We start from the raw sequence: 24006 nt of genomic DNA, 5'->3' as shown, positions 1-24006 counted from the left end.
AATACTACCAGGTTCATCTTTGGTGTGTTCTTGCTGAGTTGTTTCTCTAATTCCATGTTGTAGTTCTTTTTAAAACACAGAATAGTTTTGTTTACCTGTTTTCCCACTACGTTTCGTTTGCGGCTGCAAACTTCGTCAGGCTGACGCTGATAGTGGCATCACTTCCTTCTCCGTTTATCCGCGGGCAGCAGAGGACGTTGTCACCCTCTGCTGCCCACTCTCCCTTCTCCGACGATGCAGTCCCATGCGCGGTCCAACGAGTAAACTCCATCGTCCCTGTACATGGTGTCACATCCACGTCAGCTCAACTTTGCTCTGAGTTGGCCTCTTTTGCAGTGGTGAATGGGGAAGAAGGGAGATGGAAAGGCCGGGGCGGCCGATTCTTTGGCGGTGTCAAGGGCGGGTAAGAGGGACCATGCGGATAGCAGTGATGCCTCGGACGGTGGCTGGGACGCACAGGCAAACCAGCAGAGGCTGGCAGAGGGCAGCTTTAAGGACCGCATCAGGGCGGTGGCTGGTGCACGTTTTGCAACATCCAACCTGTTCGCAGTGACCAGGGAGCTCAGTACGGTGATTGGGAATGTGCTGGATGCTACTGTTGTGTTTCCTGGTCTGTTGATGGTGGTCTGTCGAAGGAGGGCCCAGTGCCTCAACGTCTATGGGGGTGGGAGTGCCGGTTTCTGGGTTGCGTTAGGGTGCTTTGGTTAAGGGGTTGGTATACGGCGTGTCCAATGAGGTTTCTGAATCTGACGTGTTTACCTCCCTGGGTGGGGCGGAGGCATTGGCTGTTCGGTGTCTGAGATTTGACGCTCGTGGATCCACTCCACTGTTGATTACTTTTGATGCCGTGGAGCTGCCTGCCCGTGTCATGTTGGGCTATCTCAGCTTTTCGGTCAGAACGTTTGAGGAGCTTCCTCGGAGGTGCTTCAGGTGTCAGAGCTTTGGGCATGTGGCTGGTGTCTGTGCGGTGGGTATGAGGTGTCAGCAGTGCAGGGGTGTCTGAGATCCAACAGAAACTACGCTGACTGTTGGAGTGATAATAAAATCTGGATTAGACTGAGGGAACTGGAGAATGTGGACGTGGATGTAAAATGCTGTAAAACCCAGATTATAACCCAGATTATACTAAAAGCTTCTTGTCAACAACAGAACAGCTGACCTAAACCTTATCTTAGAAAACCTCAGCATCGTGCTCCATCAGCACCAACCTGCTGGGCTGGAGACACAAAGAGAGAGAGAGATGGTGGTCAGATACGTGAAGCAGCTTCAGGTGTGGTCGTTGCTGCTGACCCACACTGACCAGTCCCAGTACTACCTGGGTTAGGGTTGGGTGTGTTTGCCCCGTGGTCTTCATGTTTATCTAATCAGCTGTCATCAGTGACTGACAGGTCCACCAGCTGGAGCAACGGCATATAAACTCTGTGTTTAGTTCAGGAAGGCATCCTTCACCCAGAGACTGCTGCTGCTGCTGCTTGGATTCATCACAACAAGGTAAACCCTGACCTCTCTTCATCAACTGTTACTGCTCGTGATGGATATCCAAGTCAGAGTTTTTAGAAAAGTCTTTTAATGTTGATTTTCCTCCTGAACACTAAAATGACACGTTCTACCCAGATGGCGTCACGTCTGCTCTTCCTGCTGCTCCTCGGAAATGTGAGTCAGCAGAAGTTCTTCTGTAGTTAAATAATCAGCATGAATGTGACTTTGGTGGATTTATTTTCTCACGACGACCTGATGAGAAACGAACCAATGAAACGTGTTTAAAACCAACGAAGCAGAAGCTTCGTTCATGTTTTACAGATGATCCACTTTCAGCTAAACACTCAGATTTAAAATAACACCAATGACTTATCTTAGAGCTCCCAGCTCCACCAGTCTGACCAGTCCACATAGAAATGTGTTTCTACTGGCTTCATTCTGGTTCTGACTCTGTTTTTTACATCCACAGATGTTTTGTGAAGCTTTCGCTGCACGTAGGTTATTTTTTATTTTACTGCAGCAGCTTCTCAGATGAAAGCATCATGACTGTTTATGAAACTATAAAACATCTGATTTAGTTCATATTTTTTACAGGTCATCTCATCATATGTGAGCAATCAACGGTCGAGCTGAAGTGTGGTAAGCCTCTGGTTTCCTCTGGTCTCACACAAACGACGGTGGCACAGATGGCACAGGAGTTAAGTGCTCGCCCCGTTATCGGAAGGTTGCAGGTTCGAGTCCCACTCAGTCTGTCGTTGTGTCCTTGGGCAAGAAACTTAACCCACGTTGCCTGCTGGTGGTGGTCGGAGGGACCGGTGGCGTCAGTGCTCGGCAGCCTCGCCTCTGTCAGTGCGCTCCAAGGCAGCTGTGGCTACATTGTAGCTCATCCCCACCAGGGTGTGAATGTGTGTGTGAATGGGTGAATGACTAATTGTGTTGTAAAGCACCTTGGGGGATTCCAGGACTCTAGAAGGCACTATATCAAATACAGACCATTTACCATTTTACCATTTTAGAAACCCTTCAGGTTAGAAACCAGCTCATTTCTTTAGTGTTCGCTGGTGGAGACGGCGGTGAGGAACGTTTCCTGATTCGTTAGTTTGTTATTTAGTCTCCTTTAGTTACATTTGACTCCCGGAAAGTTGTGTGTTAAAACTGTTCTGCTTGACCTTTAACCTCAGCTTTCGGAATGACCATCTACGTGGATTCTGCTGAGTATGGACGTCATGACACCGTCACCTGCTCCTTTGGACATCCTCCATATCAGCTCCAAAACACCTTCTGCTCCAGTTTCACTACTATTGTTGCTGAAAAGTACCATTTCTCTCTTTTTCTCTGAAGTCCAGGAATAATGCAGAGATAAAACTTTAATGTTTGGTTCTCCTGCTGCTCTTCATCCACAGCTGTAACGGGGGTAACAGCTGCAGCATCACAGCCAGTAACGATGTTTATGGAAACCCCTGCCCCGGAACCGTCAAGTACCTGATCGTGATCTACGACTGTTACTAAGTAGGAACCAGTTCAACCCTGAAGTTTTGTGACATAAACATTTTTGTGCTACAGCAACAGACTTAATTCATGGTTTTCATCTTACGGTTTAGTTCTTGGCCTGAGATTGAATCAAGCACCAAGTTTGAGTCTCAGAAGAAACATCAATAAAACCACATGCATTCATGTCTTTGTCTTCATGGTTTCTTTTTTACAAACTAATATTAGACTTAAGGTGCAGTTTGGGTTTTTTTCTGGAGCGTTTTTTTTACAGGATTGGATTTTTCTACACAGACCAATATTGATGCCAAAGTTAATAAAAATGAATGTTTAGTCATGTAGCGATTAACATGGATTTTATATCTATATTTCAAATGTGGTGTAGCTTCAGCTTGTTTATAATCTTATATTAGTTAATCGGGGCACCACCAAGTCTTAGTGTTAACTTGGGCTGATTGGCTGCACCTGGGGGTAAGGTGTTTCCTGTTTCCTGTTTTCAGTGTTGCACTCCGTGAAGCTGTTTGGTGTTTGGGCTTGCTAAAACCGATTTAATTTCTCTGTAGCAGGCTATCTCTGAGTTATTGTAGCTCTAAAGCACGCTAAAAACACACATTTTCTGTTGTTCCACCTAGCTTTTAGGGAACCATTTGAGTTCGCACGCAGTTTATTTGGTACTGAACAGTTTGCTCGTCCAGTTAGCTTAGCCTCAGCAAGGCTATGGCTACTTCTGTCTCTGCTTCTCCATCTCCTATCTCTTGCTCTCTGTGTCAGATGTTTAGTTACTCCTCTGCCTCCTTTAGTGATAATGGTACGTGTAATAAATGTAGCATTTTTTTAGCTTTGGAGGCGAGGGTGTCGGAATTGGAGTCCCGGCTCTGCGCTGTTGAAAAACCTGTAAACAGACGTAGCTACTTAGCTAGCGCGGGGCTTACTAGCTCAGAACAACCCCGTAGCGGTCCTCCAGTAGAACTCGAGCAGCCGGGACCTCAGGCCGGTTGGGTGACGGTACGCAGGAAGCATAGAACCCAGCCCGTGGGTAACCACCAACCCGTTCACGTTTCTAATAGATTTTCCCCGCTCAGTGACGCACCCACTGACAAGCCGACTCTGATCATTGGCAGCTCCATAGTCAGAAACGTGGCATTAGAGACTCCAGCAACCATAGTTAAATGTTTACCTGGGGCCAGAGCGGGCAACATCAAATCTTATCTGAAACTGCTGGCTAAGGATAAGCGTAAATACAGTAAGATTGTTATTCACGCTTGCGGTAACGATACCCGGTTACGCCAGTCGAAGATCACTAAAATTAATGTTGCTTCGGTGTGCAAGTTTGCCAGAACAATGTCGGACTCCATAATTTTCTCTGCCCCCCTGCCTGATCGGACCAGTGACGACATGTTTAGCCGCATGCTGTCCTTCAACCGCTGGTTGTCTAGGTGGTGTCCTGAAAACAACGTGGGCTACATTGATAATTGGAAAACTTGTGGGGAAAACCTGGTCTGATGCAGAGAGACGGCATCCATCCCTCTTTGGATGGAGCAGCTCTTCTTTCTAGGAACATGGCCAGTTTTATTAGTCCTCCATGACTACCCAGGGTCCAGACCAGGAAGCAGAGTGGTAGTTTAACCCACCCCTCTGCAGCTTCTGTACTGTTACCCACCCACTACCCCATAGAGACAGTGTACTGCCCACGGCCAAAACCACACAGATTAAATATCAGGCATAATAAAGCAAATCATGGAAATCTCATAAATATTAGAACAAATTCAACTGAGCAAAAAACTAGAAAAATTTAATGTGGGTTGTTGAACATTAGATCCATTTTTTCTAAGACTTTGTTAGTTAATTACTTGATTTGTGATACTCAGATCTCTTTGCTCTCTCTCACAGAATCCTGGCTGCAGCAAGAGGACTATGTTAGCTTAAACGAGTCGACTCCTTCAAATTATTTAAATCATCATATTGCTCGAAGTACAGGGTGAGGAGGAGGAGTAGCAACCATTTTCCATTCGGACTTATTAATCAGTCCCTTACAAATTAATAGCTACAGTTCGTTCGAACATCGTATTCTTAGTTTTCCTAATCCAGATTGCAAAACTGTAAAACCACTCTTGTTTGTAGTTTTATATCATCCACCAGGCCCTTACTCTGAGTTTTTGGATCAGATCTCTGATTTTTTGTCTGATTTGGTGCTAAATACTGATAAGGTCATTGTAGTGGGGGATTTTAATATTCATGTGGACATTGAAAATGATAGCCTCAATGTAGCCTTTAGTAATATCTTGGACTCAATTGGTTTTACTCAAAGAATACATAGCTCCACCCACTCCTGCCATCATACACTAGACCTTGTGCTGACTTATGGCATAGAGTGTGAGGAAATAACGATCTTTCCACATAATCCAGTCCTCTCGGATCACTTTCAGCCAATGCAATGATTCTAAAACTGGTGTCATGTGCTCCCGCCTCCTGGTCTTCATCAGGACACGTGCTGCCGAATTTTGTAAAATTTGTAAGCCTGAGAGGCTCTTTTTGGGAAGACCAGAAAGCAGGGCATTGCAGTAGTCTATCCTACTGGTGATAAAAGCATGCATCAACGTCTCCGTATTGGCCCGAGAGAGAATGGGGCGGACTCTGGCGATGTTCTTTAGATGATAAAAACCTATTTTTGTGATATTTTTAATGTGTGGGATAAAAGTCAGCTCAGAGTCAAAAATCACACCCAGGTTCTTCACTTGTTCAGATGGATTAAAAGACAGAGATTGTAATTTCGGTAAAAGCTTCTCTCTCTGGGCCTCAGGACCAATGACTAAAACTTCAGTTTTGTCCTGGTTGAGCTGGAGAAAGTTCTCTGCCATCCAGGATTCGATGTCTAAAATACAGTTAAAAAGTGCATCCATTGACCGAGAGTCATCCGGAGACACGGAGATGTACAACTGTGTATCATCAGCATAACTGTGAAAGTTGACCCCGTGTCTCCTGATGACACTGCCAAGAGGGAGCATATAAAGATTAAAAAGCACTGGGCCTAAAATTGAACCCTGGGGCACACCACATGTAATCCCATGGACCCTAGAGGAACAGGTATCCAAACTCACCATGAAAGTCCTGTCTGTGAGGTAGGATGTGAACCATCTATGTACAGCACCAGAGAGGCCAATCTGTTGTAAACGAGTTAAAAGAATAGTGTGGTCTACCGTATCGAAGGCAGCACTTAGATCCAGTAGAACCAACACTGTCAACTTCTGTTTATCATAATTTACTCTAAAATCATTTAAAATCTTCAGAAGGGCTGTCTCGGTGCTGTGGTTCACCCTAAAACCAGACTGAAATTTCTCTAGGACATTATTAGTGTTTATAAAATCATTTAGTTGATTTAAAACCAACTTTTCTAAAATCTTGCTTAAAAATGGTAAGTTGGATACCGGTCGATAATTGTTTAATTCATTAAAATCTAAATTGCTCTTCTTCAACAGGGGCCTCACCACCGCCCTTTTAAAGGCAGCAGGAAAGACCCCCGTCTGAAGGGAGCAATTCATCAGGGTTAAAATCTCATCACTAAATGATCCATAAAATTGTTTAAAGAGCGAAGTTGGAATTGGGTCCAGAACACATGTGGTGGGTCTCACTGAGGAGAAAACTTTATCAAGAGTCTCAGCTTCTACCAGGACAAAGCTGTCCAGTGTTTCCTCTGGTATAGACACACATTCAAATTTATCTAAAACCTTATTACTAATGGAGGGTAAAATATTCCATCTGATGGTGTCTACCTTCCCTCTGAAGTGGGCTGCAAACTCCTCACAGAGTGCATTTGAGGGTGTTTTCTGAAGTGAATTGGAAGTATGGTTTAAAATGTTGTTTATGGTGGTAAAAAAAGTATTCTGGGATTGTGTTTATTGTCTAGAATGAGTTTGGAAAGGTATGCGTGTTGAAAATATATGTAACTCTCATATAAGCTCTTTTATTATTCATTCTTACATGCTACTCTTTTCATTATGGGATCATGTTATAATATAAAGGTCTCTCTGTGTTTCTCTCCTGCACAAGCTCTTAAAACAGCTGCAGGAACTCCAAAAGGGAGTGAGACATTGCAGTCTCTTCTTGTACCAGGTTACCAAGGATGTTTCTGCTTATCTTAAGAATTACAAGTTCTTGTGACATGTTAGATCCTGCCTAACAAGGCAATATATATATATATTTACCTTATAAGCTCATTTTATTATCTATGCTATGGAAACTCGCTCAGATACTCAAGGCCTTCACACAAAGATTAATAGCTGTGTATCTTTTCCTGCACCAGGGAAAGGAGTGTGCACATTCCATCTCCACTCAGTGCCTCTCGGTACCAGTAAATGTATCTTCTCCTGTCATGAATATATCAGGATGTTCCTGGTAATCTCAAGGAAACTGTCCGCTAACAAGGCTGTTATTTTCACCTGTCATGATCATTGACGTATGTACATGGCAAACTGCGTATGTAACATTCCTGTAATCTTCAATAAAAATCAGCCGTTTTCAGTAGAACGGCGAGAGTCTGTCCGAAGCATCTGGCAAGAGCAGGTCGCGGGACTTGCTGCAGAGGCTCTCCCCCTCATGAGCGGCGAAACAGTGAATGGACTTCTGATCATTTGTCTCCTCGTTCTGTCAACTTAAAAGGTGTTTAACTCCATCTACTCCGTACCCGTGCTTGGTCTAAAGGAAGAGAGACCAACAAATTTGGCGTCACGAACAGGATTTTTTCTTTTTGAAGAAAAAGGAGTTTTTGGAGGACGATTCGACCCACTGACCCAGCGAACAGATCTTGGCACAAAAACACCGCGGTGGAAATAAGGTAAGCAGAGCCTATTATCTAAAATCTGCTCATTGGATTTATCCAAAGCATTTGTGTCCAGAATCACAGTAGCTGTGGTCCTAAAATAATAGTTGGAGAAGAAAGTGGAGACAAGTGCAGAAAGAATAAGAGATTTTTTGTAATGGTTTAATGGTGAAATGAAATGAGGATTTTTCTAATGGTTTAATGAGTAAATGAGAAAAGGAAATAGTACAGAAGAAGGGATGGTGACCCAGGGCTATTAGAATAGCCCTAAAGTTCCATTTCCAGGTCGTGGCTGACCACACTATTTGCTGACGAGCGGATAGAATATATAACGAGGTTATATAATGCTTGGCTGGATCCATAGGTGTGGGAACCCTAAAAGTCCACAGGTCAAGGACCTGGTTTTATGTTAAGGGAAGGGGAGGCTAAAGAGAGCTCCCTGGATTTTAAGGTCAAGGACCTGGTTTTATGTTAAGGGAAGGGGAGGCTAAAGAGAGCTCCCTGGATTTTAAGGTCAAGGACCTGGTTTTATGTTAAGGGAAGGGGAGGCTAAAGAGAGCTCCCTGGATTTTAAGGTCAAGGACCTGGTTTTGTGTTAAGGGAAGGGGAGGCTAAAGAGAGCTCCCTGGATTTTTAAGGTCAAGGACCTTTTGCATGAGATGAGAAAAATGTTCTGAGGTAACTGTTTTTGCATAAGATGATAAATGTTTTGACTGCTTCTGTGTGAAGAGAGCAGTGCTTTTGGCTATTTCTGCGTGCTTTTGGCTGTTTTTGCATAAAATGAGCAATGTTTAAATATGACAAGCAGCCCAGTTGAAGCCACGAGAAATAAGGTTTTATTGAGAAAGTCAGCGGAAGAGGCGATGAAGAAAAAAGGGGTAGATGTTAACAGTAGAGGTAACTGGAGAAAGATTTGGGAAGTGAAGGCTGCAGAATCGAGAGAAAAAAGGCACAGCTGTAGACAAGCTTCACTGTGTGTGTAAGCTGAGTTCAGCCTGTGTGTGTGAGGCGCAGCAAGAGGCTGCTTATGGCTCTGGATTGAAAGTGCAGCACTAGGAGAGTGCAGAATGCAGAGCAGAGTTTTGGGAGCTCCATGTGTGTGCGTGTGAGTGTACAGCGCTGGGTGTGTGTGTGAAGGCCTGATGCGGTACCAGAAAATAAATAAATAAGATAATAAGAGCTTTAAAAAGTTGCAACTCGTATATGTAAATTACACTGCAGTGCTAAAAATTAATGTTTGGAGCTACGCAAAATTCAAATTCTGCAACCCTGTTCTGATCAGTCTTTGAACAGAACACCATAAGTTAATAAATAAAAGGTTTTTAAAGTAACATATGCATATGTATGTGTGTATGTATGTATATGTGTATACATATATACATATGTAGTGTAGAAGCGTGATAATCATTTGTGTGTGGGGCAGCATGTGAGTGACCCCGATCTGGGGGTTAAGTGACCTGGAGATGAAAAAAGGGAAAAAACCACCAAGAAACGCAAGTAAGGATGTAAATGACAGCTTTATTTTAGAAATATAGTCATATAGCTGCTAAACAGTAAAATCAAAACAGATCTGCAGAAAATAAATATATAAACTATTCCTCAGAGCGCTCTCAAAAAAAATTGCAATTGGATTTGCTCTAATGTTACATAAGGCCTGCTTAAAAGCATAGTAAGCATTAAATTCTGAAAATAACCAGTGCAGTGTTAAATAAATTCTGTGCTTAAAATATTATATATATAGAGAGAGAGAATAAATAAGTGACGAACTGACTTACCTTAAAAAAATAATAATAATAATAAAAAGAGACTGTGACAAACAAAGAATGTCTCTGTGCCTTGTGAATGAGTGAATGTGTGTCTTCTTGCATGAGCTGCTTTCGCTGGATCTTCTGAATGATTCAGTTTTTAATAGAGGGAGCAGCTGCTTGAGAAACAGGGTGCGGTCCATGTTTTTACTAGACGGTTATTTAGTTCGAGAGACTGTGGAAACAATAGAAAAAGAATTTATCGTTAGTGTGAGGACAAGAAAATCCTTTAAAATACAAAAGTTGTATGGTTGTGGTTATAAAGGAAGTATTTTGTCTGATTATGGGCCGTGGAGTCAGCTGGACTCCCTCGCTCTCACAGTTTTTCTGTGTAACATGCAGTTTTAAGCAATTTGTGACTTTAGAAAGGATATTTTTCGGTGTTTTGGACGTACCTTAAGGCTTCTGGTTAGGGTATTCAGGAGATCCTTCCTCTCGGACAGATCTAGTGAAAATGACTGGAGTTTCAGCCTGGGGACCTGACTCCACCCACTTTTACACACAGAAGTTCCGCAGTCTAAAAATAGCACAGGGTGCTGCGAAAAGCAGCTCTGAACCTCTCAGGATCATCTTTATGAAAACCATAAAATTAACAAATAATCAGTAAGGAAATAAAATATTTGTTAAATCTTGCTATAAAACAAAATCCAATAATTGTCTTGCCTCAACTTTAAGAACCATTAACGTTAATGGCTGGATTTTGGGATGCTGAATAATGAAAAAACAGATAAACTAAGTATTATTTCCTGTAACCTGGCTAGAAACTGTACTAGGCTGTTTTGAGTTAAAAACTGGTAGTTATTTTCCCAAAATAAAATAGATAAATAAAAAATGAAAGGAGGGATCTTGCATTTGGGATAGATTGTGCTTAATGTTTAAAACCTGTGTAGAACTGATTTGATGATTCAGAACAAACTGTGCATAGGAAGTAGTTCAGATTTATTTTTGAGTCAATAAAGTTGACTAAATATTAGAAACCTTCGTTGATTTTGATTTGTAAAAGAGAAAGTTCTGTCCTTTCAACTCAATCAACATATTTAAGGAAAACGTTTGCTGTGCATTGTGGAGGTATGAACTTTACTGGGTGGGCCTGTCACAACCAGCTGCAAAGAATGTTTGGGTCTGACTTCTATACAAAGAGAACCTGGAAGCCCTCACCAAAAACTGTGACTTATAACATCAAGACGGGGAGCACTACAAGATGGACAAAGAGGCAGAAACTTATTTGCCCTGCTGCTGATGAAACAAAGTACAAAAGGGGGAGCATGTGTGCTAACATGTGAACTTTAATCAATGACGGTGGTCATCCTGGACTTACAAAGAGAGGCTCAAAAGAGACTGTTTCCTATGGTTACACCCAGTAAAAGAGTGCTTGCTGCAGTCAGGTAATGAACAAGGCTTTTTGGCAACAACCAGTTGAATTGATGAAATGTCAGAACTGTGGAAAATTTACTAAACTACTGTAGAACATAGTTAACTGAGAAAGTTAGCCTAAAAAAAGATAATAATAATATCAATAAATAAATAAATAATAGGATTAGTAACCTGGATTTCAGCCCAACTCACCATTGGACGTCAATATAATCTTTATTGTCCTAGGATTCTCAGCTGCAGCGGACATGCAGTAAAGCCTTATTTTCTTTTCAAAACGGAATACATCAGCGTCATCACTTATTTTCATTGGTTAAGGAAACGGTGTCTATTTATAAGTCTAGGAGAACGCTTTAGGCTTCAACAGTTCTCTCCTTCGAGCAAACATGCGCAAATTTCCGGATAGTTTATAGTAACGTTCCATCCCATTCCATTCATTGCATAAAAATAAACATTAAATGAATAATTTGGCATCCAGCTGACTAAATGATTCATGGAACATCTCATCCGAGACAACAGTGTTGTTTCAGCTCCGTTGAGTTTCCCAACAGATCTAGCCAAACCTAGCTGATCCTATATTTTTCTATCAGCTGTAAGTTCTAACGTAGAAAATAATGTCACAAAAATATTGAATAATTGTACCCCTCATTCGATAAAAATTATGTTCACATTTTTATCTTGTGAAATCTTTAACATAATATTTTTAATTGGCCTTTTTGACGACAATTGGCTAAAAAGTCTTTAAGATTATCATCACAGGATGGCATGATAAATAAGTAAATAACATAAATAAATAAATAGACAAAAATAAGAGAGAAAAAGCAAAATTAATTAAATGAAACGTAATAGTGATAAAACGTTAAATTGATCTAAAATCTGTCATTCAGCGCCACTGGAAAAAGGAAGAGGATAGGGGAGTATTTCTTAGCACAAATCACGTTATTGATTTAGCAATGCAGCTTAATTTCAGATGCTTTAAGGATGATACTAACTTGTGTTATAGATGGAGAAGTAGCACAGAAACACACTTCTAGATGTGGAGATAAGGAAAAAAAACTGCTGATTACCAATACTATGCACAAACAAACCTGTAACTGCAGTTTCGTTATTTACAAATTAACCTTAAGTAGTGAATTAATTCTTAGGATTTCTTGTGCTAAGTGAGGTTCTTAAAAAAAATAAAATAAAGAAGGTAAGAAAGACAAGTAGTTTAGGTAAGGGACAACCTGAAACTTTTTGGTTGAATTGATAGTAAAGTGATTTTCCTAATTTCTAATTGGAGAGATCACATCGCAACGTGAGTTTAGAACAGCAGTTATGGGAAGTTTTGTTGGATTAATTTGATTACACGCTTTAGGTCTTATTTTTTCTTTCCACTGATTTAGCGTTAGGTTAAGTATTTCACACTTTCGCTTCAGTCTGACATTTGCTTGGTGTGTGAGGGCACAGAGACGTGTATGGACCGTGTGTTTGACTGTGTTTGTCTTGTTTGTTTGTTTATTTATCTATATGGGCGTGGCTGAGCCTTGAGAAACATCAACAAAGCCATTGGGCTATTCTGAGTAAATTGACCAATTCAAATTCAGGATCCTGAAACAATTTGGCTATAACCTCTAATTGATGAAGGACATCTTAAGAATTCATTATACAAGGCTTCCTCTCCAGTGTTGCCGGAACTGTTATAAAACCCATGCATGGTTGTATATTTTAGTTTGATCATTTATACTCATTGAATTATTGTTGTTTGCTTTGTGTTTTAATTTCTTTGTAATTTTTCTCTGTGACACAGGTGGAGATGCTGGTGGCGAAGTGGATCCCACTCATTTCTTTCTCCCACACACATTCTTACTCTCTCCCTCTCTCTCTGTGTATGTGCATGTGTATGTGTTTGTGTGTCTGTGTGTCCATGTCGTGATGTCACTATACCTTTAATTGCGCTTGCTGTTCGTAACTGTATGTATCTGATGTTGAAGGTATCAGAGGCTAGGGTCAGTAAGAGCTAGGACATTTTTGTGCATAACCTCTAATCCCTAGGCGATCGGTCCGGGGAACTTCTGGTCCGGCCGGAGTGTGAATCTTCCTACCAACTATCTGCCGAGATCAAGGACTGCACAAGCCGAGAAAGCCTTCATTGGACCAAAACTACACACACGAAGAGGCTTCGTCTTCGGTGCCAGGCGTCTGGGTCCTGCTAAAAGTCACCAAAAGGAAGTGGACGGAACCGAGGTGGACCGGGCCATACAGGATCACGGAGAGGACATCACACGCTGTCCGGCTGGACGGGAGGAGCCTAACCTGGAAGAGAAGCAGCTGACATCTGCCTAACCAGAGAAAGGATCCAAAAAACCAGGAAGAGAAGTAGCTGACTACAGTAGCATGCCAAGCTGCCACCACATCCTGCAGGACGAGAATCTTGACATCATCACCCCCTGCAGCTGCCTGGAGCCAGTGAAAGGACCTCAACAGGGGGAAGAAGTAACCACCCTATGAACATTCTACAAGGGTTCTATTTAACACCCTCATTTATTTTACAAGGATTATATTTTATACCCACTACTCATTTTATATTATTATTCATTTACCTGTTTAGTATTAGATATATGTTTACACTCATTGCATTTCCAAACTCAATTCTGAATGCACATATTGATCACCACTGCCATCTCTCCTCCACCTGCTGACCCAATTATCCAGATGCCCTTGTTACTAGCCAATCCTAACATCTATTTGGGAGGGGAACCCTCTGATGATAGTGATGACTCTCATGATGAAGAAGATGTTGTTAGAGTGTGAGAATATTGAGTGATTTCTGTAACAATCCCTTAAACTGTTTATTTCTATGAGTTTTTTGATTGTGTTGTTTTTATTTCTTTTGATCATTGATGTCCTAGGCATGCACACTCTATGCCAACAGGCGTTCGCCCCAAAATTGAGATATGACAAATGGGGGGACATGGGGGAATTTTCCCTATAAACATATGATAATTAGGGTTTTTCGCCCTCATATGGAGTTGCATGCGATCCATACATGTTGTAACATGTTCAGTTGAAAGTATGATCATGTTTTTTGTATTAGTTTACTGCTAGAAAGATGAGTAAATGTAATCTGATTGGTTGTTTGTATTGGTATTTTAAAACTTTGCTTATTGGATTCTTTTTGATGGAATTTGGTGTTATTGTTTTGATTTCTTATATCTTTATTGAACTCTTAAAAGAGTTCAAAAGGGGGATTGAAAATATATGTAACTCTCATATAAGCTCTTTTATTATTCATTCTTACATGCTACTCTTTTCATTATGGGATCATGTTATAATATAAAGGTCTCTCTGTGTTTCTCTCCTGCACAAGCTCTTAAAACAGCTGCAGGAACTCCAAAAGGGAGTGAGACATTGCAGTCTCTTCTTGTACCAGGTTACCAAGGATGTTTCTGCTTATCTTAAGAATTACAAGTTCTTGTGACATGTTAGATCCTGCCTAACAAGGCAATATATATATATATTTACCTTATAAGCTCATTTTATTATCTATGCTATGGAAACTCGCTCAGATACTCAAGGCCTTCACACAAAGATTAATAGCTGTGTATCTTTTCCTGCACCAGGGAAAGGAGTGTGCACATTCCATCTCCACTCAGTGCCTCTCGGTACCAGTGAATGTATCTTCTCCTGTCATGAATATATCAGGATGTTCCTGGTAATCTCAAGGAAACTGTCCGCTAACAAGGCTGTTATTTTCACCTGTCATGATCATTGACGTATGTACATGGCAAACTGCGTATGTAACATTCCTGTAATCTTCAATAAAAATCAGCCGTTTTCAGTAGAACGGCGAGAGTCTGTCCGAAGCATCTGGCAAGAGCAGGTCGCGGGACTTGCTGCAGAGGCTCTCCCCCTCATGAGCGGCGAAACAGTGAATGGACTTCTGATCATTTGTCTCCTCGTTCTGTCAACTTAAAAGGTGTTTAACTCCATCTACTCCATACCCGTGCTTGGTCTAAAGGAAGAGAGACCAACAGTGTCTTGAATTTCTCACTGCGTTATTATATGATTTAAGTAGCTCTGTATATATTTGATTTCTCCATCTCCGCTCTGCAACCCTGCAATTTCTCTTTAGTTTCTTTAGATTTTCATTTCTCCACGGTGAAGCACGTTTTGAATAAAAACTTTTGATTTTAAGCGGAGCGAGCAGGTCGAGAGCGGATTTGAGTCTACTGTTAAAATCATTGACAGTAAAATCACAAGAGGCAGTTACCGGAGTGGGAGGGATCTTTCTAAAAACTTCAAGAAAACCTGCAGCCACTTCAGGGGTGAGATGACGCTTCCTTACAGTTCTCACAGAGGGTTCCAGCTGGATAAAACTGGTGATGCTAAAAAATACACAATAGTGATCAGATACAGCCAAATCAATAACAGAGGACACACTGGTGGACAGGCCATACGTGATGACCAAGTCCAGGGTGTGTCCTCTGTTGTGAGTTGGCTGTGTGACATGTTGACTAAAATCCATATAACTCAGAATATTTAAAAACTCCTTTGAAAAAGGATCAGAAGGATTATCTATGTGTAAATTAAAATCACCGGCTAAAATGATCCTTTCAAAGCAGTTGTGAAGGATTGATAAAAACTCTGAAAATTCTTGAATAAAAATGGCACTCTGCTTAGGAGGCCGATAAACTGTGACACATAAAATCTGAGGAGAGCTAAAAACTGCAGCTGTATATTCAAAAGTGGTAAAATTATCAAATAAAACTGGTTTGGCAGAAAGTATTGATGAACTAATAAAATCAATCTATCCTTAGTAAATGGGTATGTACCACAGGATTTTAAGGTTGCTGTAATCAAACCTTCACTTAAGAAGCCTTCTCTGGATCCAGATGACCCAATGAATTATAGACCAATATCTAACCTTCCATTTTTATCCAAAGTCCTGGAGAAAATAGTGGCCATCCAAGTTTGTGAGCATTTAAACACTAATGCTCTGTTTGAGGAATTTCAGTCTGGTTTGAGAGAGTATCACAGCACTGAAACTGCATTAGTGAGAGTTACAAATGATATTCTCATGGCCTCAGATAAGAATGTTGTGTCTGTTCTAGTCTTGTTAGATCTCAGTGCTGCCTTTGACACAGTTGATCACAATGTTCTTTTAGAAAGACTTGAACATGTTGTAGGGATCAAAGGAACAGCACTGGGCTGGTTTAAATCATACCTGTGTGATAGATTTCATTTTGTAAATGTACATGACAAATCTTCTTCATACACCAGGGTTACTTGTGGAGTACCACAGGGTTCAGTGCTTGGACCAATTCTTTTTACTATATATATGCTCCCAATTGGTAAAATCATTAGACAGCATGGGATAAACTTCCACTGTTATGCTGACAAAACTCAGTTATATTTATCCATTAACCCTGATGAACCTAATCGTTTGGGTAGATTACAGGCTTGTCTTGAGGACATAAAACATTGGATGACTCTAAACTTTTTGCTTTTAAATCAAGACAAGACGGAAGTTCTCATGTTTGGACCAGAAATCCAGAAAAGGAAATTGCTTGGTCAATCACCTGACCTGAATGGCATTACATTAATCTCTGAGAACAAAGTAAGGAACCTTGTTGTTATCTTTGATCAGGACATGTCATTCAATTCCCAGGTTAAACAGGTTTGTAGGATTTCCTTTTTCCACCTTTGGAATATTGCTAAGATTAGAAGCATCCTTTCCAGGAGTGATGCTGAAAAACTAGTTCATGCATTTATAACATCAAGACTGGATTACTGTAATTCATTACTCTCAGGAAGTCCACAGAATGTAGTTAAAAGTCTTCAGCTTGTCCAAAATGCTTCAGCTAGAGTTCTGATGAGAATTAAAAAGAGAGATCATATCTCTCCTGTCTTAGCTTCCCTACATTGGCTACCTGTTAAATTCAGAATAGATTTTAAGATCCTCCTTCTCACATATAAAGCTCTTAATAATCAAGCTCCATCATACATCAGTGATCTGATTGTTCCATACGTTCCTAACCGAGCACCTCGCTCTCAGACTGCAGGTTTACTGGTGGATCCCAGAATATCTAAAATTAGGATGGGAGGCAGATCTTTTAGTTATCAGGCTTCTCTCCTGTGGAACCAGCTCCCAGCCTTAGTCTGTGAGGCAGACACTTTGTCTACATTTAAGACTAGGCTTAAAACATTTTTATTTGATAGGTCCTATGGTTAAAATCTGACGTTAGCCGCAATCTGGACAAGTGGGGGAGTAGAGGGAGGTGGAGTGTACAGTCGGTAAAGACGGCTCTCCCTTGCCCTGCCTCCAACATGCCTCCATCTAAATAGGATAGATTATCCAGAGTTTTCTCTGTAGTTATGCTGCTATAGGCTTAGACTGCTGGAGGATACACTGACCACTTTCCACACTCTACTACCTTCTTCTACTATCTGCTCTTTAACTGTATTACTTTCTGCAATTTCAGCTGTTAACTTTATTTTCTCTCTAAGTGTTTTTCTCCCCAGAAGAAGCTGAAATGATGTTCTGCTGAGCTGTGGTGGCCTCATGGAGGGGGCCATCGGCTAGCACACTGCTGCTAACCACAAAATCATTTTCCCTCTATTGATAATAACTTTTTGCTTTCCTTGACGCTGGATGTGCTACTGCTAGTTTATCCGTTTAATTATAGATCCATGTAACGTGAGGAAATATGGGTTTTCTGTCACAAAGGTGGTGTTGGACTCAGCTGGGTCAAAGCTGGGTCGCTGAGAACTTTCACCCACAGGTTAAGACCTGAACGCCAGCGAGTCTGGGAGGAAAACCATAACATCTGCCACCTGCAGCTTCGTGCCAGAAGATGTTGTTCCCACAGAAGATGTTGTTCCCATAAAAGTAGTCATAACATAACAAGTCTTAAAACTTTGTTTCTTGATTTTAATGTTAAAGTAACCATTATCATTTTGCTCATTATAAATGTGTTTAATCAAATGAACGATTCTTATGCTTTGGGTAATTATAATGGATTAATGAAGCCATTCTTTAATAATGTTTGAGAATGTTTGTTACTGACCTTCACACACACTCAAGCACACAAACATTCACACACACCCACACACATCTGCTCACAGTAAACTCCAAAACACATTTGCTGACGCACATGTTTTGCTTTGAGAAGAGAAAGGTTTTTGGTAAGTTTCAGTCTGATGATTTCAGTTCGTGCTTGACAACAAAAGATAGAGGACCTGAGTAAACGCTAAAAGGGGGGAGCCGGTTGGCTCGGTCCTCCCCCCTTTCTCATGCTGTTCTGCCTGTTGTGTTACCTGGTCTCCTTAGGTCTTCTGTAGGTTTTCTACTAGGTAATTAAACACTGAGACACAGCTGTTTAGGTCCAGCCAACTTTTACTTCCAGCCTCAACTCTTTAACCTCAACAGTAACACGTGACACTAGTGCCCCCTAGTGATCACCGTCATAACAGCATGTACATTACAGTACAATACACCACATCCCTCTTTTCCAGAATGAACTTGCTTAGAATAACTTCAGCTTATAACCATCCATTAACTTCTTTAAGCGTTAACTCACATGTGTATTTTCTGCAGTCATTATGTTCCATTTAAGTATTTCAACAAACATCAAAACATTACATTCTCTTATTAACTGCATTTTACTAGTTCACTTCCTATAATTCCTCTCAGTTGACTTTTTTTTTAAATAACATAACTAAGCAAACTTGCAGAACATATTTCTGATAAATGTCCGCTCACTCATCAAACCTGGCAGTACGCCTAACTGCCCGGCCACTGTGTGTATAACAAGTTGGCAAACGTTCTCCAGCTGCAGGAGGAGGGACATCTTGTTCCCTAGGTGGCTCATCAGGGAAATGTTCTTCTGGGTCAGACTGTTCATCCTCAGGAACCTCCTTGAACAAACTGGGGTGGATATTCCTCAAGTGTCTCCTGTTTCTCCTGAGCATCTTTCCTTCTGGGGTTTGAACCATGTAGGATCTCGGTTCCTTCCTTTGGTGGACAACAACTGCTGGTTCCCATCCCGGCTGTGTGTGCATGTGCACTGTGTCACCTGGGGACAACACTGGCAATGCTTTTGCACGTTTATCAAAGTGTTGTTTCTGGCGTAACTGCATGTCTCTTATTTTGTTATGGATGTTGTGTAGGGATGGTTGTTGGAGCACAGCACTGGAACATGGCAGTGTGCTGCGGAGAACTCTTCCCATCAACATTTGTACAGGTGACATGTTCAGTCCTGTAATTGGTGTATTCCTCAGAGACAGCAGTACCAGATGTGGGTCTGTACCAGTTTGCAATGCTTTCTTCAGAGCATGTTTGACTGTCTTTATGGCTCTCTCAGCCATTCCATTTGAGGATGGAAAACCTGGGCTGGAGAAAGTAAGCTTTATTTCCCACTTCGTTGCAAATGATTTCATCTCATGACTCGCAAAAGGAACATGATCACTCACAATCTCCTTGGGGATCCCATGTCTCGCAAATACAGATTTCATCCTTTGTATTATTGTGCAAGCCGTCTTGTCAGAAAGGTTCAGTACCTCTGGATACTTGGTCAGGTAGTCCACTAGCAGCAAGTATGACTGACCATGCAACTCAAAAATGTCCGCTCCCAACTTCATCCACGGTAGCTCTGGAATCGAATGGGGAACAAGCGGTTCAACCTGTTGCTTTGGTTGCATTTGTTGGCACTGTGAGCATTTCTCGACCATGTTCTGAATGTCATGTCCCATACCTGGCCAGTACAGTACTTTGCGTGCTTTAGACTTAGTGCGTTGTACTCCCTGATGTGCAATGTGCAGCTTTTCCAAAATTACATTCCTGAAGTTTTGTGGTATCATGATTTTGTTCCCACACATAACGATGTCTTTGTGGATGCTAATATCATGTCTCATTGGCCAGTAGCTGTGGAGTGTCTTATCCAAATTTCTCCTCTTTGTGGGCCAGCCGTTCATGTGTTTTTCATGCACAGCCTGTAGCACTTTGTCCGCTGCTGTCGCCATTTTCAGCTGGTTGAGGGTCTCTTCACTTAAAGCATCTGTTGCCTCCAAAGCATATATAACACTCTCTTCACAGAGATTCTCATCAGTGATGTCATTTGCACTGTTTGTAGTGGCACGCGAGAGGGTATCTGCAATGTGCATCTGTTTGCCAGGTGTGTAAGTCACAGTGAGATTGTACCTCTGTAGTTGACGTAGCATTCCTTGCAGCCGTGCTGGGGCTTTGCATAACGGTTTGCGCATGATCACTTCAAGAGGTTTGTGATCTGACTGAACCATCACTGGCCTTCCATACACATATTGGTGAAATCTCTTAGTGGCAAACACTATTGCCAACAACTCTTTTTCTATTTGTGCATATCTTTTCTCAGTGTCTGTTAATGCACGAGATGCATAGCACACAGGGTGACCTTCTTGTAGCAAGCATAGTCCCAGTCCATCCTTTGAGGAATCTGCTTGTAGAGTTAACGGTTTCTTGCTGTCAAAGAAGTTTAGAACGGGTGCCTGTGTGAGGGCAGTCTTAAGTGTTTGCAGCGCCTCACTGTGGTGTGGTTGCCACTGCCTGACAGTGTTCTTTTTCAGTAGCTCTCTTAATGGTGCCGTGAGTGTTGCCTCATTTGGAATGTATTGTGCCAAAAACTTGGTCATTCCTAGCAAACGTTGGAGACTTTGCTTGTCCTCTGGAGTGGGCATGTCAACGATGGCTTTGATCTTTGTGTCATCAGCTTTCTGTCCTGCTGCTGTGATGATGTGCCCCATGTACTTCACCGTGTCCACTTTGAACTGGACCTTATCCTTGTTGAACCTCACATTCACCTCTTTCGCCCTCTCCATGACCTTTTGTAAGATGTTGTCATGTTCTGATTCTGTTTCCGCTGCTATGATCATATCATCAGCAATAATGAAAACACCAGGTATGTCACCAAATGTTTCACAGTTCTTTTGCTGAAAAACTTCACTGGCTGATTTGATTCCAAATGGAAGCCTTAAGAAGCGGTACCGGCCCCATGGCGTGTTGAAGGTACATAGCTTTGAAGATGACTCATCTAACTTAATCTGCCAGTATCCGTCCTTCTCATCCAAAATGGTGAAGATAGATTTACCTGCCAGCCTGCTCCGGACATCCTCATATGTGGGGATGGAGTAATGCTGCCGTTTGATTGCCCGATTCAGGTCACCAGGGTCCAAACACACCCTAAGTGTACCATTCTTCTTTTGAGTGGCAACTAGACTATTCACCCAATCTGTGGGCTCATTGACAGGTGTTATTACTTCTCTGTCCTGTAAGCCTTTTAGAGTCTTTTTGAGTGAGTCCATTATAGAGAGAGGCACATTTCTGCATGCATGAATGACAGGTGTGGCTTCTGGGTCGATGTATATGTGATGAAGTCCAGGGAACTCACCTAAACCTGTGAACACCTCAGCATATTTTTCCACCAATTCTTCTTTTGTTGATGGTAGCTTGTCCAGCTTGTGTGACTTGGGTGTGAGCACATCCACTCTTTTCACCAGTTGCAGCTCCTCACATGCCTGCCCACCTAAAATGGCTTTGTCCGCTTGCCTGGACACAAGGAAGTCGAGCACAGCACTACCTTTGCTAGTTACACAGTCAAGAGACACAATACCTTCAGCACTTATACGAGCTCCACCAAAAGCTATCAAAACAGTCTTTTTAGATGGAAGCTGAACAGGACCTGGTATTTTGTGGTAAACCTGCATGGGAAGCACATTTGCATCAGCACCTGTGTCTAGCTTGAAAACGATTGGCACTTTCCTTATTGTGACTGTTTCTTTCCAACAATTTGTCTCATTCTTGTCACTGCTCACCACACCTATGTACAGGGTGTCCATGTCAGCTTCCAAGTTATTCACCATCTTTGTTTTTGTGTATGGCTTGTCCTTGTCAATGTTAGATCTGCACAACTTTGAGAAGTGATTTTTTTTCTTGCACTTGTGGCATGTTTCTCCATACGCCGGACATTTTCTTGGTTCATGTTTAATTCCGCACTTGGTACAAACTGTCTGTTTGTTGCTGGCTTTAATTCTACCTTGTCCTGGTCTTAGGTTATGGGGGGTTTTCTTCAACGTGTCCACTGAAGCGTCCTGGACTACTGGGTTCAATTGCATTGCTTGGATCTGTGTCTTTGCTGCTTCCGCTGACCTGCAGATTTCAATGGCTTTGTTCAGAGTAAGGTCTTTGTCGCGAAGCAGTCTCTCTTTCAGACGAGAGTCATTTATGCTGAACACCAGCTTATCTCTGATCATATCATCTACATTTTGACCAAACTCACAGTCCTTGCTTTTTTGACGCAGTTCAGTAATGTACCTGTCCACCACAATTCCTGGTGACATTGGGTATGACCAGAATTGATGACGTTAAAAAACCACATTCTTCTGCGGGCTACAGTATGTTTTGAATGCTTTCAGGACCTCCTCCACTGTGAGTGCATCTCCGGCTGGGGTAATGTTGAGTGTGTTGTACACTTCTAAGGCCTCCTCGCCGATAGTGTGAAGAAGAATGGCTATTTTTACCTCTTCCTCCTTTTCTGATGCGCCAGTGGCTATCATGTAGAGCTGGAACCTCTGTTCCCACCTGCGCCATGCCTCAGATAGATTGCCGACAAGACTGAGTGGAGACGGCAGCCTAAACTGCTCCATTTTATCTTCTTGGTAGCAGACGTTAGCCCCGATGCTAATTCACCTAGCTTACTCAAACCGTTGTCTCTGTTCTCTTGGCAGCCAAACTTCTGACACCATGTTGTGTTACCTGGTCTCCTTAGGTCTTCTGTAGGTTTTCTACTAGGTAATTAAACACTGAGACACAGCTGTTTAGGTCCAGCAAACTTTTACTTCCAGCCTCAACTCTTTAACCTCAACAGTAACACGTGACACTAGTGCCCCCTAGTGATCACCGTCATAACAGCATGTACATTACAGTACAATACACCACACTGCCAAGCCAGACAGGACAGCTGAATCGCAACTTCTAACGCAGACTCATTACCGAGTCTTTTGATTTCTGAGTGAATTAACTTAAGAAAGCGCATCGACAAAACGCTCTACCACCCACGTGTACCGAGGGCAACTCTGGACCGGTTCCGTTCGACACCTACGTCTCCCCTGTCAGCCGCCGGTGTCATCTGGATGAACCACAACATCCTCCACAGCCCGGATCCGAAAGAGGGTCCACAAGAGTTCGGTGAGACAGAGCACGGTGTTTAGCATTTGATGCAGTTCTCTGATAAGACCTAAGTTTATCCAAACCATCACTTCACTCAGACACCTGTTCTTCCTGAAGCAAAATCAGATACACACACGCATCCATCTCACCTCATGTTCAATTCTCACAACACTTTGCACACACACGCATCCATAATCACATCATATCACTCTCAATCTTCATTCACCGACAGAAGGTCTATTTGAGCAAGAACAGCATATCAACTGTTAAAGATTGTCCCACAAAGTTGCCAATGTTGATTGTTATTTCCTGTTTGTCAATTTTCAAAATCATTAGTTTAATTTGAAGAATTAAAACTTTCAATTGTCAAACTGGTTTCCTCATTGAACTGAAACACAGACGCACAGATATTATCGTCAGTTTATCGATGAAAACAACCTTTGAGTCTTCTTAACAATATAAAATTTGGTTATTGATTTATTAAAATTAATATTCCGAATTAATACGTAGCATGGTTCCTCTTTCATAAAAAAGCCTAAAACCACAACGCTACAATAAAACTGAGTAAAGACAGTTTCTCCTTACAATATGGCTAAGCCAGCCAATGTCTTATTACAATATGGCTGAGCCAGCCAAAATTTTCTTTACATCCACTAGGATAAATACAATAATGTTTATCTCTCACCAAATAGAATATTTACTAAGAAATCACAATATAACTATAGACACATTACTTTGTCGTGTGTGTGTGTGTGTGTGTGTGTGTGTGTGTGTGTGTGTGTGTGTGTGTGTGTGTGTGTGTGTGTGTGTGTGTGTGTGTGTGTGTGTGTGTGTGTGTGTGTCTACTCTGTCTTCTCGATCCCCAG

The 24006-nt window shown here is 41.8% G+C and overlaps 1 protein-coding gene and 1 long non-coding RNA gene across 3 annotated transcripts; one reads left to right on the top strand and one right to left on the bottom strand.

The window, feature by feature from the left end:
- The first annotated feature begins 1112 nt into the window (after positions 1 to 1112).
- Positions 1113 to 3153, top strand: LOC129164810 (L-rhamnose-binding lectin SML-like). Of its 2 annotated transcripts, XM_054746294.2 has the most exons (7): positions 1114 to 1491; positions 1615 to 1653; positions 1949 to 1973; positions 2074 to 2118; positions 2661 to 2793; positions 2883 to 2988; positions 3081 to 3153. In XM_054746294.2, exons 2-6 carry the CDS (start codon positions 1615 to 1617, stop codon positions 2986 to 2988), a joined length of 348 nt encoding a protein of 115 aa, XP_054602269.1. In that variant the 5' UTR covers positions 1114 to 1491; the 3' UTR covers positions 3081 to 3153. The 2 variants fall into 2 exon arrangements, with proteins under 2 accessions (XP_054602270.1, XP_054602269.1); XM_054746295.2 differs by having other exon boundaries at positions 1113 to 1491; positions 2883 to 3153.
- A 6128-nt stretch (positions 3154 to 9281) lies between these two features.
- Positions 9282 to 10084, bottom strand: LOC139063328 (uncharacterized). The gene is made up of 2 exons (XR_011516692.1): positions 9984 to 10084; positions 9282 to 9763 (listed from the first exon to the last, which is right to left on the bottom strand). It is a non-coding gene; the product is annotated as an uncharacterized lncRNA (long non-coding RNA).
- Between the last annotated feature and the right edge of the window lie 13922 nt (positions 10085 to 24006).

The sequence above is a fragment of the Nothobranchius furzeri genome, chromosome 15, assembly GCF_043380555.1.
Source record: "Nothobranchius furzeri strain GRZ-AD chromosome 15, NfurGRZ-RIMD1, whole genome shotgun sequence".
Lineage (NCBI taxonomy): Eukaryota > Metazoa > Chordata > Actinopteri > Cyprinodontiformes > Nothobranchiidae > Nothobranchius > Nothobranchius furzeri.
The sequence above is the reverse complement of the archived record's forward strand: the minus strand, read 5'-3'. Positions and strand labels throughout refer to the sequence as shown.